Source organism: Sciurus vulgaris (genome assembly GCF_902686455.1).
Source record: "Sciurus vulgaris genome assembly, chromosome: X".
In the NCBI taxonomy this organism is placed as follows: domain Eukaryota; kingdom Metazoa; phylum Chordata; class Mammalia; order Rodentia; family Sciuridae; genus Sciurus; species Sciurus vulgaris.
This window is the reverse complement of record NC_136471.1, coordinates 73,029,987-73,042,092: the sequence shown is the minus strand read 5'-3', so window position 1 is coordinate 73,042,092 and position 12,106 is coordinate 73,029,987. Positions and strand designations below refer to the sequence as shown.

The following is a 12,106-nucleotide window of genomic DNA, read 5'->3' as shown; positions in this document are numbered from 1 at the left end:
TAATTTTAGAGCATTTATTTCCTTTTCCAATTTGTTCTCTTTCCATAGAAATTGGAGCCACTCACTGTTTTCTGCCACCAGCTGCCCTGTTACATTGATGAGGGAAATAGGCAGAGAATACCCCTTAGATCTAAATGAGGGGAAAAAGAGCAGGTGACAGAATTCATGTACTGAAATATGCCGGGGGTCTGTTCACCAATCATTCTCCAATGGCAGATCCATGAGGACAAATAAATTAACTGTAGACCAGCAGCTAACAACAATCCCTTTCATACCAGTTAGCATATGCTCCTGGCTAAGTATGAGATTTCTGTGCCACAGGTATTATATTGTTAGGGCAAGTCCTCACAGCTTGCCAAATATTTTACCTCAGCAGAAACTAGATGGTCTGAGAAATGTTGATGAGCCATGAAATTAGAAGTAGTTAGTGACTTTGAAGAAAATACCTACTAAAAATATTCTAAGCAGGGAAGTATTTCTGGAAGGACCATGGCTATGGGTTCCCAAAACTATGATAACACTGTTTCAAAGTTTCAGATTTTGGGGATCTCCCCTGCTTGCTGTCCCAGGCTTGGTCCTTTCCCCTTAACTCCTTGCAGTCTCCAACTTATTCCTTTCTTTGACCAATTGGAAAGAGTCTGTAACCAAGAGTCCATAAATGTGGGTACTAGTTCTGGCTTTGTCATTGATCCTCAATTTGCCCATCTAAAAATTGTACATAGCTTACAGTGTACAGTTGTGGGGTGGTTTTTTGAGAAAACTGAACATGAAGGTCAATGGGCCACATAGATACAAGGTGATGTTATTACTCAAACTGTTGTGGAGGATGGAAACATTTGGAAACTGCTTTTACTTGAATTTTCAGTCTGAAAAATGTTGGCCTCTGGATTAACAGTCTAAGCTTTGCCTCAGGGAAAAATCTACTCTAGTTTGGTGTCTATCTGTTGTTGCATGTTTGTATTCTTTCCCTCTTCCTTTCTTCCCTCTGTTCCGCCCACTTCTCTATCTTTCTCTCATTCTCTGTAAGTCAGTCAGCCAATCTCTCTCACCCAATAAAAAGAAAAGAAAAAGAAAAAAGCTTTACCTCTTGGCATAGACTCTTAAACAAAACAGAGAACTTTTGAATTTCATGTATTTTGAGTTTCTCCTTTTTTAAGAACCTTACTCTACCTTGAAGTTCAATTTTAATTTTTTCCATTATATGTGTATGTTTATTTGCTTATAGTCTGCCTTCTTTCACAAATGATTTGAGGCAGCCAAGCTTTAACTTGTTCAAGACCTTAGGTGGTGTTCAAACCAATGAAGACTGCATTCCTCAAATCTTCAAAGGGAAAATAAGAAGTTATGCAGCAAAAACAGAAGTATCATCGTTTCCACATTACACAAAGTTATTAACAGGAGTGATTCAGATATTTCCTACAAAATCTGCTGCAAGCAAATTCATTACAGACCCACGTAGATTGAACGGCTTACCCACGTCTTACAGCTAAATATATCACAGGGAAGAAGAAATGTAAACAGAATTTTTCCCCAGTGCTATCTGACTACACTAAAAGAGGGAGAGTCTCTAGTTGAAGTCTCCACCATCATGTAAGTATAACATCTATTTTTTGGAAGGTATCTAATAAGAAACATTTTTCATGTCTGTAACTAATCTCTAATACCATGTGTACAAGGTTAGCTGGGAAGAAAAAATGTAAACAAATTATCAACAGATGGGGACATAACTTTTTTTCCCTTAAATTGTTGCACCCTAATGTACTTATTGAGCACTTTACTCATTACCTGATATTATTCGTTAGTGGATGTTCATGTGTATGTGCATGTGAATGTGACTATGTTCTTTCTGACTGCATTCTAAACTGATTGAGGTAGGATACCACGTTTTCTTCCTGAGTAGCCCTATTTTTGGTGTCATGATTAGTCTGATTAGGGACTGGGTTTTCCTATCTGGAAACTAAATTGTATAGCCAATCCTACAATCCCTGGTTCAGTTTGCATTTTTTAGTTTGGATAATCTGATTTTATAAAAAATTAACTTGGTCTTCCAATAAAATAGTAAATAAGCATTTTTTGTGTGTAGGAACACACTCACAATTCACATGACCATTATAAAAAGCACAGATTAATCTTTCATTCAGCAGATCAGATTTCAGATTTTTTAAAGTTTATTTACATCTCTCCTTTTAAATAGTTACTGAGGTGTAAATGTTCTCTAAAACTGTTCACATATTTAATGCACAAAATTTATGGATTTGAACAAATGCATGTGTTTCACATGTGAAACCATTACCATAATCAATGTAATAAGTATATCCAGGTAGTATTTTTTTTTTTTTTTTTGGTACCAGGGATTGAACCCAGGGGTGCTCAATCACTGAGCCACATCCCTAGCCCTTTTTTTATTTTGAAATAGGGTCTTGCTAATTTGCTTAGGGTCCCACTAAATTGCTGAGGCTGGCTGTGAACTTGCAATCCTCCTGCCTCAGGCTGGGATTACAGGCATGCAACCACCACACCCAGCTATCCAGGTGGTTTTGATAGCAGTTAAAGTACATATTATTACATTTCTGTGGCTGGGAGTTGCTGCTGGGTTCCACCCTTCTGAGGTGATATGTGACTTGACAATTGCACATATTCACTTATTCAAGGGTCTTTGAAGTGGTATTTGTAGCCCAGATAAGGATATATGGCTGTCTATAGAATTCTGAACAGCAATTGTCTGACTGAATTCCTGCTCTGACCCAGTTCCTTCTGAGTATTATTTACCAAGGAATACCCTCTCTGATGTACAAGTCATAAAATTTCACAAGTTGACCAAGATTATGACTACTGACATTTTGTGCTGAAGAGAAGCTTCAAGGTTTTCTTTTCCATTCCTTTCTTTCCTTTTCCTTTTCTTTTCTTTCCTTTTGAGATGTGGGCAAGAAATCTGGCCTTGTCTCAAAAGTGAATGAAGGCGGGAGAAATGAAGAAAAACAAATAAAAGTATGGTTGATGGACAGTATCTCAGAAATGACCTTCCATGGTTGTCTTTGGTGATCCAAGTCCTTTTGAACAAAATGAGAAGTAAGGTATATTTTTCTTGGGGATTTATTTGTCTTTTCTTTATTTATTTTTACTTTTTAACTTTTTAATTAGAACTTTATGGTACTCTTTAGTTCTCCTGCCTTTCAGTACCTTGTATGGTACCCAGTGCCTTCATCCTAATTCCACTTACAAATGCCATGAAGGTAGAGCCCATATCTTTTTATCTGTCTATGCCCAACATTTAATATTGTATCTTACATATAATAGGTATTTCATAACATATTCATTGATTTATATTTCACCGAAATATGTTTTTTCCTTCTTCAGGACCCTTGGATATCTTGAATTTTTTACTCTCCCAAAGAGAAAGTGACTGACAGCTCCCTGAAGCTTGCTGGGTAAGAAGAAAAGGTAGAGAACTGTGGGAAATCTGTAACACGAGGACTCATTGGGGATGCATACATGTGTTCCTGGCATAATATGAAAAGTGGTCACACAGTATTGTATGACTACAAATATCCTTCTTAGAATAACAAGCAATCTTGAAATTAAGTAATATTATTTGTATAGGCCATATATTAAGACATGGCTTCTCTAAATGAAAGTTTTACCAAGGAAAAGAACCATGAGCACATTACCATAAATTAGGTAATTATATTAGCTGTCTGACTGCCTATGCTTTTATTAGAGATGTGTGGAAATTATGAATGAGATTCCAATGGAGAGATTTCTTTTGTGAGAACATAGGGATATTCACTTGTTGGATAAGGGCCATGGGTGGGAGTTCCAATGGTTCTCAATTTGAGTTAACACCTATTTAACAAAGACAAAAATGGCAATATTATGTATGATACACTCATCCAACTGTATCATAATTTTTGATTTCTCATTTGACTGTATCCTACACTCATCTATAGGTTTTGTGAAGGCAGGCCATGTTGGCTTTGTACATTATTTTATCTTCAGTGTCTAGAATAGAGTAGGCCCTTATGAAATGTTAGTTAATTACTTTAAGGAAATGAATGCAAAACAAAAAGTATGTATCATTCAAAGCTAGTAGCTTTTGAGAGGTTTATTCTTGGGACATGGCATAGAGATGGAAACTTTATATGATATTTAGTAAAATACATAGAATCCTGGTCATAGAAAAACTCTCACAGTTACTGAAATTTTCTTTCTTTTATATTTCTCCTGCAGTCTCAGTTACTGATGGTCACTGGAATGATGTAAGTGCATAATATTTTCCTGATTTATAAATTTCCAGAAACTATTGTCTAAAATACTTCAGTTGGGGTTCTTTCTTCTCAGAATATATGCCAGTGATGTATTTGATAGAAATTAGTGAAGATTGAGAGAGGCACACCAGGAATAACCAAGAATGAGAGGACAAAATGAAAAAGGAGAAGTTGGAAGTGACAGTGTCAGTCATTGCCACCCTGGGTTTTGGTGTTTATCACCCTGTACTGTAATTGTCCATGTATTTTTGTTTTCTTCTCTGTGGAACTCTGAATCCTTGATGATTCCATTAATTTCATATTTATCTTCATATCTGTACCGCTCAGCCCATTTTTTCTGCTTGACACATAAAAGGTACCTGGTAAAGGTTGAATGAATGATTGAGGAGCTTAAAGAATTGCTTTCAACATTTGATAATTCATCACAATTTACAGAGTTTACCTATTATATGCCCTCTAGTGTTATAGTTAACCAGGATAAGATCTTTTGTTTATCCATAAGGGATTCCGGGTTGAGAGGGGTTCAAGTAAGTGAATGTTTGTAAATCTATGAGCAAATGCAATGGACAGATACTCATGAGTATTATAGGAACATAGAGAAGGCCTACCTAGCCTAGCTTAGGAAAGATGATGGTAGGATATGAGATGAGAGATTCTAGGTCACAAATATAAGTAGAAATAATTCATTTTTTGTAAACTCTACAGCCTTACTAAGTTTACAGATTATAGTCCCATAAAATTGACCAATCACCTTGAAGAGTAAGCTGGATTTTAAAGGACTAGTAGTTACTCAGATGAAGACTTAGAGGAAAGGAATTTCAAGGGGGAAAAGATAGTGTAAATAGAGTTCTGTAGAAAAGGGAGAATTGGCAAAGCATATAAGAATCAATGAATTCTTGTATATTGAATTAGTGGATGGTAAGGGATGGGTCAGGAGAAGTTGGCAAGGGTCAGATCATAAAGCACCATGTCTAAGAGCCTACAGTATACCTTTTGTAGGTAGTGGAAACCAGTGAAGGATTTTTAACGGTGGCATCAATTGATCATATTTTAAGTAAAAGAACAATTCACATTGAAATATTTCTTGCTGTGCCAGGCATAGCTCCAAGGGCTTTATTTGTATATTAACAGACTTAATCCTTACAACATCTTTATGAGTTAGGTACTATTCTTATCTTTACTTTTTAGGAGGGGAAAGTGAGGTATGAAAAACTTAAGTAGCTTGTCCAGCATCACATAGGTAGTAAGAAATAGAACCAGGACTTGAACATTTATTTAGCCAGTTCACTTGAAAGATTATGCAGCAAATTTGGATTATAAGAGATTTGATGGAGAGTTATTGCAGTGATTCAGGTAAGAGTTGATAAGGTTCTAAACTAAGGCAATGGAGGTAAAGATAGATAGGACAGAAGAAGAGATAAGGGGAAGTATTTGAAAAATATGCATAAGGTTAAATAGGCAGGAGTTTGACTACAAGTTTGAAAAGGATGGTAAAAAAGAAGGTAGAGTCATAAGTGACTTTAAATTTATCTGGATTGAGGTATCTTGAAGACATCCAAGTAGAGAGATCTAGTAGGTAGATGGATACACACACAAAACACACACACAAACACACACGCACACACACATATATATACATATGTCATATATATATGTACATATACATATTAGTACCAGGGATTGAATCCACTGAACCACGTTGCCAGCCCTTTTTATTTCTTATTTTGAGACAGGACCTCACTAAGTTCCGTAGGGCCTTGCTAAATTGCTGAGGCCAGCTTTGAACTCATGATCCTCATGCCTCATCCTTCCAAGTCACTGGGATTACAGGTGTGCCCCATCATGTCCAGCTGGATATTTGGATTTGAAGCTTAAAAGAGATCTTGACTGAAAACAGAGTTTCATACAAATGTGTAGTAGAAAAGGGAAGTGGATTGATGATGGAATGCCAGAAGATATCAACATTTTTAAGAGTGAATGAAGATCAGGAGTCACTGAAAGAGGCATAGAATATGGCATCATGGAAACTAAGGGCATATAACCTATCAAGAAGGAAGGCATAATTATGAGTGTCAAGCAAAGAAAAGAATCCCATTATCAGAAGGATTTGCATTTGTTGGTGATTCATAGCCTTAGTGAAAGGAGTGTTATCAGAGAATTGGGGATAGACATCAGACTGTATAGTTTGAAGGGAAAATGGAAGATGAGAAAGTGGTGAAATTGAAGATAGACAAGTCATTCAAGAATTCTGATTGTTTCAAAGAACAGAGAAGTAGGGAGATAACAGGTAAGGGCTCTGGAGGCACAGAAAATGTCTTCTCTGAGTTTATAGGTTGAAATATAGTGGAACCTCTTCATTTGTTGAAAGAGAGGAAGGGGATTCTGATAGAGTAAGGTCCTGGAGGATGTTAGAGTGGATGACACCAAACATAAATTGAGGGAGAATTAATTTAAGTGGAAGGAAAACACGTCATTGACCAGAGGAAAGTAAGGAGAGCCCTTTCTCTCTTTTTTGATCTAATTATTCTTGACTGACACATAATAATTTTATATATTGAAGGTGCTAAATGGTTAGTGATTATTGCTCACCTGTATATGCAAGCAGTGGTATAGGATGAGGGTGGAGAGATACACAGGATGGTTTTCCTGCAAAACCAACTCCTTAATAAGGCTGCCCAACAACCTGGCTCTTGGTTATGATCTTGCTTAGCTAATAAACCTCTACCAAGAGAAAAATAATGGAAAAATTGAATATTTAATAAAATAGGCTAAATAAATATATTTAAAGATTTTTTTTAACCTTAAGAAGAAACACTAAAATTTAAATATTTCACAAGGGATTTGGAAATAGAATCAATAAAGTTCTCTGTTTTATGGGAATTGCTATTTGCTTAAGTATGGTAAAATTACCTCAAAGTTACTTTAATAATAAAAATGGGTTTTAAGGGTTTGCAGAGTGGGGACAAAAGAAAAACATCAAGTTTGATTTCTTTTTTTTACTCTTTAAGTGTTGCCATTCCATCTTATGACTCCACATTAATAAAAAGAATCAAAATGTAAACTTCTGATGACTCTTGGAAAAATGTTAGGACAGAAAGAAAAAATATTTGGTAGTCAGACAAACCTGGATTCTATGGTTCCCTCACTTCTTTGTTGTATGTGACTTTGGTCAAGTTACTTAAGCCATCTAAACTTTAGTTTTTCATCTCTAAAATGAGGATAGTAATACCTATACCTCACAGAGAAGTATAAAATATTAAAAGAAATCATGGGACAGTGTAAAATATTTTTAAAAAGAAAAAAAATCATGAGTCATTCTTACATCCTAGGAATAAATTCCACTTCACCATGATATATGATCCTTGAAATATACTACTGGATTGAATTTGCTATAATTGTTGAGGATTTTTGCATTTATTGTTCATCAGAGATATTGGACTATAATTTTCTTGTTTGTTGGGTGTGATATTTGCAGGACTCCAAATTAAAAGTTGCAAGGTGAAAGTTAGGCTTTTGTTTACATAGTGTTTTAAAAGCACTAGACAAGCAAATAATTTTGAGTTAATTGCCCACATTTAAAATTTGAGTGATCTCACCTAAAAGTCTGACTTCTGGCTCTTGGAAAATAAAAAGGTATGACTATACTATCTAATGGCAATAATAGGGTGGAGCTGATTATTAGATGCTCCCTTCCTATAAGGACCCATTTAGATTACTTCTCTGTACCCTGAAGGCATTTGAATTGGTGAAACTTGTGGTTATTTTCATTAGTCATAAATCTTGGAAACAGAGGGCTGGGGCTCTTGCTCTGTGGTGGAGCACTTGTGAAACACTAGCACATGTGAAACACTGGGTTTGATTCTCAATAGTACCACATAAAAATAAATAAAATAAAAGTATTTTGTCCATGTACAAAAAAATCTTGGACACAATGATGATTTTAGTGAATTTTTAAAGACACTTATCAGAGGTATGAAAATTCATGCAGCTTTCTTTGAAAGCACCTTCAAAATAATTCTCTTTAGGCTTCAGATCAGCTTAACTTCCTTTTTTTCACAGTGCTGGGAATTGAACCCAGGACCTTGTGAGGCAAGCACCTCTACATGCTGAGCTATATCCCCAGCTCCACCTTAACCTCCAATTTAGCTTTTATTTAACATTACAAACAAGTAAATCAAAGTTAATATTCACTATCTCTTCACCAATATTTCCAACTATTTTAATCACACAAAGAGAGAGAGAGAGAGAGACAGAGAAACTATTTGAATTGTTCAGTGTTTTATGCTTTCAGTGACTCAGCACGTCAATGATGTTTTACCTACCTCAAACATCTCTATGCTAGTGCCATGGGGTCAGTCATTGTAGAGGACATAAAGGAGGATTCGGATGAGCAGAGAGAATGTTCCAGTTATTCTACTTTCAAAGGTGAAGAATTATTTGAGGGCCGCAGAACAACTAATATTTTGACCAGTGCTTCTGCTTATTTGAAGGGAGAACACTGGAATTTCAGGTTTTCTTTTATTTTGTTCATTTCACATAAAGAAAATTGTAAGATTCCCTTTTCATTTATAGTACATTAACTCTACTACAACTTGCCCCAAGGTTTTTCCTGTGATACATGCATCTATTTGATCAGGAAATTTTTTTTTCTCTTTGTGTAAGATAAGTAACCAGAAAAGTAAGATCAAATCTGAGTAGAGATATCAATTTATTTGTAGAAAATAATCAAATAGAAGGGATAATTTTTGTCTTTGCTATCCTTGTCACTGTAAGTAAGATGTAATTTCACAAGGCAGAATGAACTACTATAAATACCAATAAAAATAAATAAATAGAAACAGGAATATCAGTAGAGTAGAGGAGAGAGAAAAATGAGCAGGATGAAGGGAGGAAAAGGAAGGGGGAATGGGGATTGAAATAAAATTCCTTGTATGTATAATTATGTCATAAGGAACACAAATAACATGTATAAATAAAATGCTCTAAAAAAAAAGTAAAACAAAAACACAAACAGATCTAGCCATGCGAAATTTGTTAACATGTTGATGTGCTAAAATATTTTCTTGGACCAAACCATATTTTAAGTGACTTTAAGTTGTTGTTTTTCTACACTCATGTCATTTTTCTTCTCTACTTTACTACAGGAATCTCACTCACTTTAGTGTTTTTACAAATCGAGACCATATGAAAGATCTCCGAAGGTACCTGGCATTCAAATATATCCAGTATCTAGTCCTACCTTCTCCAAACATCATCGTCACTCTGCTGGGATTGTTTGCCAGTGTGTATGTCACACTGATATTAACATTACCTTTTGTATCCAGAAAATCTACTGCAGTATTTATTAGTAACATAGCTTGGGCAGATATCTTAGTGGGCTGTAGCATCTTTTCTGCCATGATTCAAGATGTGATAAAGAGTGAAATATTGTCATATTCTGTTCAATCAACCTTGAGGCAGAATTTCCAGATTGCAAATGTACATATCAGCTCTCTTTTACTCAGCTGTGTTAGCCTTGAAGCCTTTCTGATCACTTTTCTTCCAGTAGAGACACGCCACATAAGAACAGTTAGATGTGCCAAGGTGGCTTCTAAGATCATCTGGATTGCTATAATTTCTGAATGCTTCTTTTATCAGATGGAGTGCTTCAGACACATTAGCATCTCTTATTTTGACACTCACAGGCAAGTTTTGCTGTTGCTAAATTGCTGTTATGGAGCCACAAAACTGCTGAAATCACTTGTTTATCCAATTGGACTAATTTTAAGGATCTTCAATGTGTACCTCTTTTATAAAATGTATTTCCGTGTTTTACCTTAACAATACCTGAGATGGTTAATTGTGTATCAACTTGGCTAGGTATAGTGCTCAGGTTTTTTTTTTTTTTTTTTTGTCAAACACTAATCTAGATATTCTTGTGAAGATATTGCATACATGTCATTAACATTTATGATTAGTTGACTTTAATAAAGGAAATTATCTTAAGCAGTGCGAGTGCACCTCAAACAATCAGCTGAAGGTCTGAAGAGCTAAAACTGGGGTTTCCCAGGAATTATGCCCTATGAACATCCTGCTTGAATTTCCAAGCTGCTGGCCTGCTCTAAAGATTTTGTACTCAAGACTACAGCATCAATTTTGCCTGAGATTCTAGCCTGATGGCCTCCCCTACAGATTTTGGATTTTCATGTGAGATAATTACTTAAAATTTAAAAGTTAAAATTTTAAAAAATGAAAAAAACCTTCATATCCTATTGGTCCTTGTATTTACTTTTCTTTCTTTTCATACCAGGGATTGAACCCAGGGGCACTTAACCACTGAGTCACATCTCCAGCTCTTTTTTATATTTTATTTAGGGATAGGGCCTTGTTAAGTTGCTTAGGGCCTCACTAAGTTGCTGAGGCTGGCTTTGAACCTGCAATCCTCCTAGCTCAGACTCTTGAGTCGCTGGGAATATAGGTAAGTGCCACCATGTCCTGCTCCTGCTTGTTTGTTTTTTTAAGAACCCTGACTGATATTTTGTTACTGAGAATTATCCTAGACTCACATAATCCCCACATTACTTCCTTGTCCTGCAGAAAAATGGCTATTATGGTAGGAAAAGTCAAGTGGAAACCATTATAATTGCATAATGGTAGTAAATCAAAAGTGATACCACCTTTTTTGAGGAATTGCAGAGATTAGCGCCATCAATAAGGACTAAAAGTTTTCAGAGGTGGTGATTCCCACCACATCCCAATTCAGATTGTTTATTTGATCCATGTAGAAAACAGAACTTTGAGAATGACAGTGGGTTACTGTGAACTAAACCAGGTGGTGACTCCAATTGCAGCTGCTATACCAGATGTAGGTTCATTGTTTGAGCAAATTATCTCATTCCTTGGTACTGTTATGCAATTGTTACGCAACACTTTTTCTCCGTATCTATTTACTAAGACTACCAGAAGCAATTTGTTTTCTCTTGGCAAGGTCAGCAATATACCTTTACTGCCTTACTTTCCTATGCCATAATTTATTTTTCAGGGTTTTGATTGTTTTTCTCTTTCACAAAACATCACCCTTTTCCTTTACATTGATAGAATTATGCTCATTGAACTCAGTGAGTCAGAAGTGACATATACAATATACTTATTAGTAAGATATTTTTATATTCAAAGGTTAGAGAACACTTTTGACTAAAATTCAGGTATTATTCACCTTAGTTAAATTTCTAGGGGTCCTGTAGTATGGTGCATATTAACATATGCTTTCTTAGGTAAAAGAATAGTTGTTGCATCTGGCCTCTCCTACAACCAAAAAGAGGCAAAATGCCTAATAGACTTCTTTGTACTTTGGAGGCAATTTATTTCCCATTTGCATGTGGTACTAGAAATATTTACTGAGCAAGTTGAGAGCCTGCTAGTTTGAATGTAGTTTGAACGGGACCCAGAACAAGAAAAGGTTCTGAAATAGGTTCAGGCTTCTGTGCTCATGCTCATGGAATTCAGTGGTCTTACCATTTCCCCCACCTCCTGAAACAGATGGCTTGATTGAATTGTGGAATGGCCTCTTGGTAACTCATTTATTGTGGGAATACCTTGAAGGATGGAGCAATGGTCTCTGGAATGCCTGTTTATTCTGAAAATCACTACTTAATATATGGCATTGTTTCCTCCATAGCCGAGATTTATGGGTTCACGAATCAAGGGGTATTAATGGAAGTAGTGATACTATTACCCTTAGTGATCCAATAGTACATTTTTGCTCTCTGTCCCTACAACCTTTTTCTCTGATGGCCTAGAAAGCTTAGTTTCAAGGAGAAGAGTGCTTCCACCAGGAAACTAAGCAATGGTTCCATAAATTT

General features: G+C 35.8%; 1 protein-coding gene across 5 annotated transcripts; it reads left to right on the top strand.

The window, feature by feature from the left end:
- The first annotated feature begins 1,034 nt into the window (after positions 1 to 1,034).
- LOC306651742 (uncharacterized protein) lies at positions 1,035 to 11,682 on the top strand. Of its 5 annotated transcripts, XM_079124517.1 has the most exons (6): positions 1,035 to 1,590; positions 2,918 to 3,069; positions 3,358 to 3,428; positions 4,228 to 4,256; positions 5,999 to 6,552; positions 9,410 to 11,682. In XM_079124517.1, the coding sequence occupies exon 6, from the start codon at positions 9,450 to 9,452 to the stop codon at positions 10,083 to 10,085; it is 636 nt and encodes a 211-aa protein (XP_078980643.1). In that variant the 5' UTR covers positions 1,035 to 1,590; positions 2,918 to 3,069; positions 3,358 to 3,428; positions 4,228 to 4,256; positions 5,999 to 6,552; positions 9,410 to 9,449; the 3' UTR covers positions 10,086 to 11,682. The 5 variants fall into 5 exon arrangements, with proteins under 5 accessions (XP_078980643.1, XP_078980644.1, XP_078980640.1 ...); XM_079124518.1 differs by lacking the exon at positions 2,918 to 3,069; XM_079124514.1 differs by lacking the exon at positions 5,999 to 6,552.
- Positions 11,683 to 12,106: the final 424 nt, after the last annotated feature.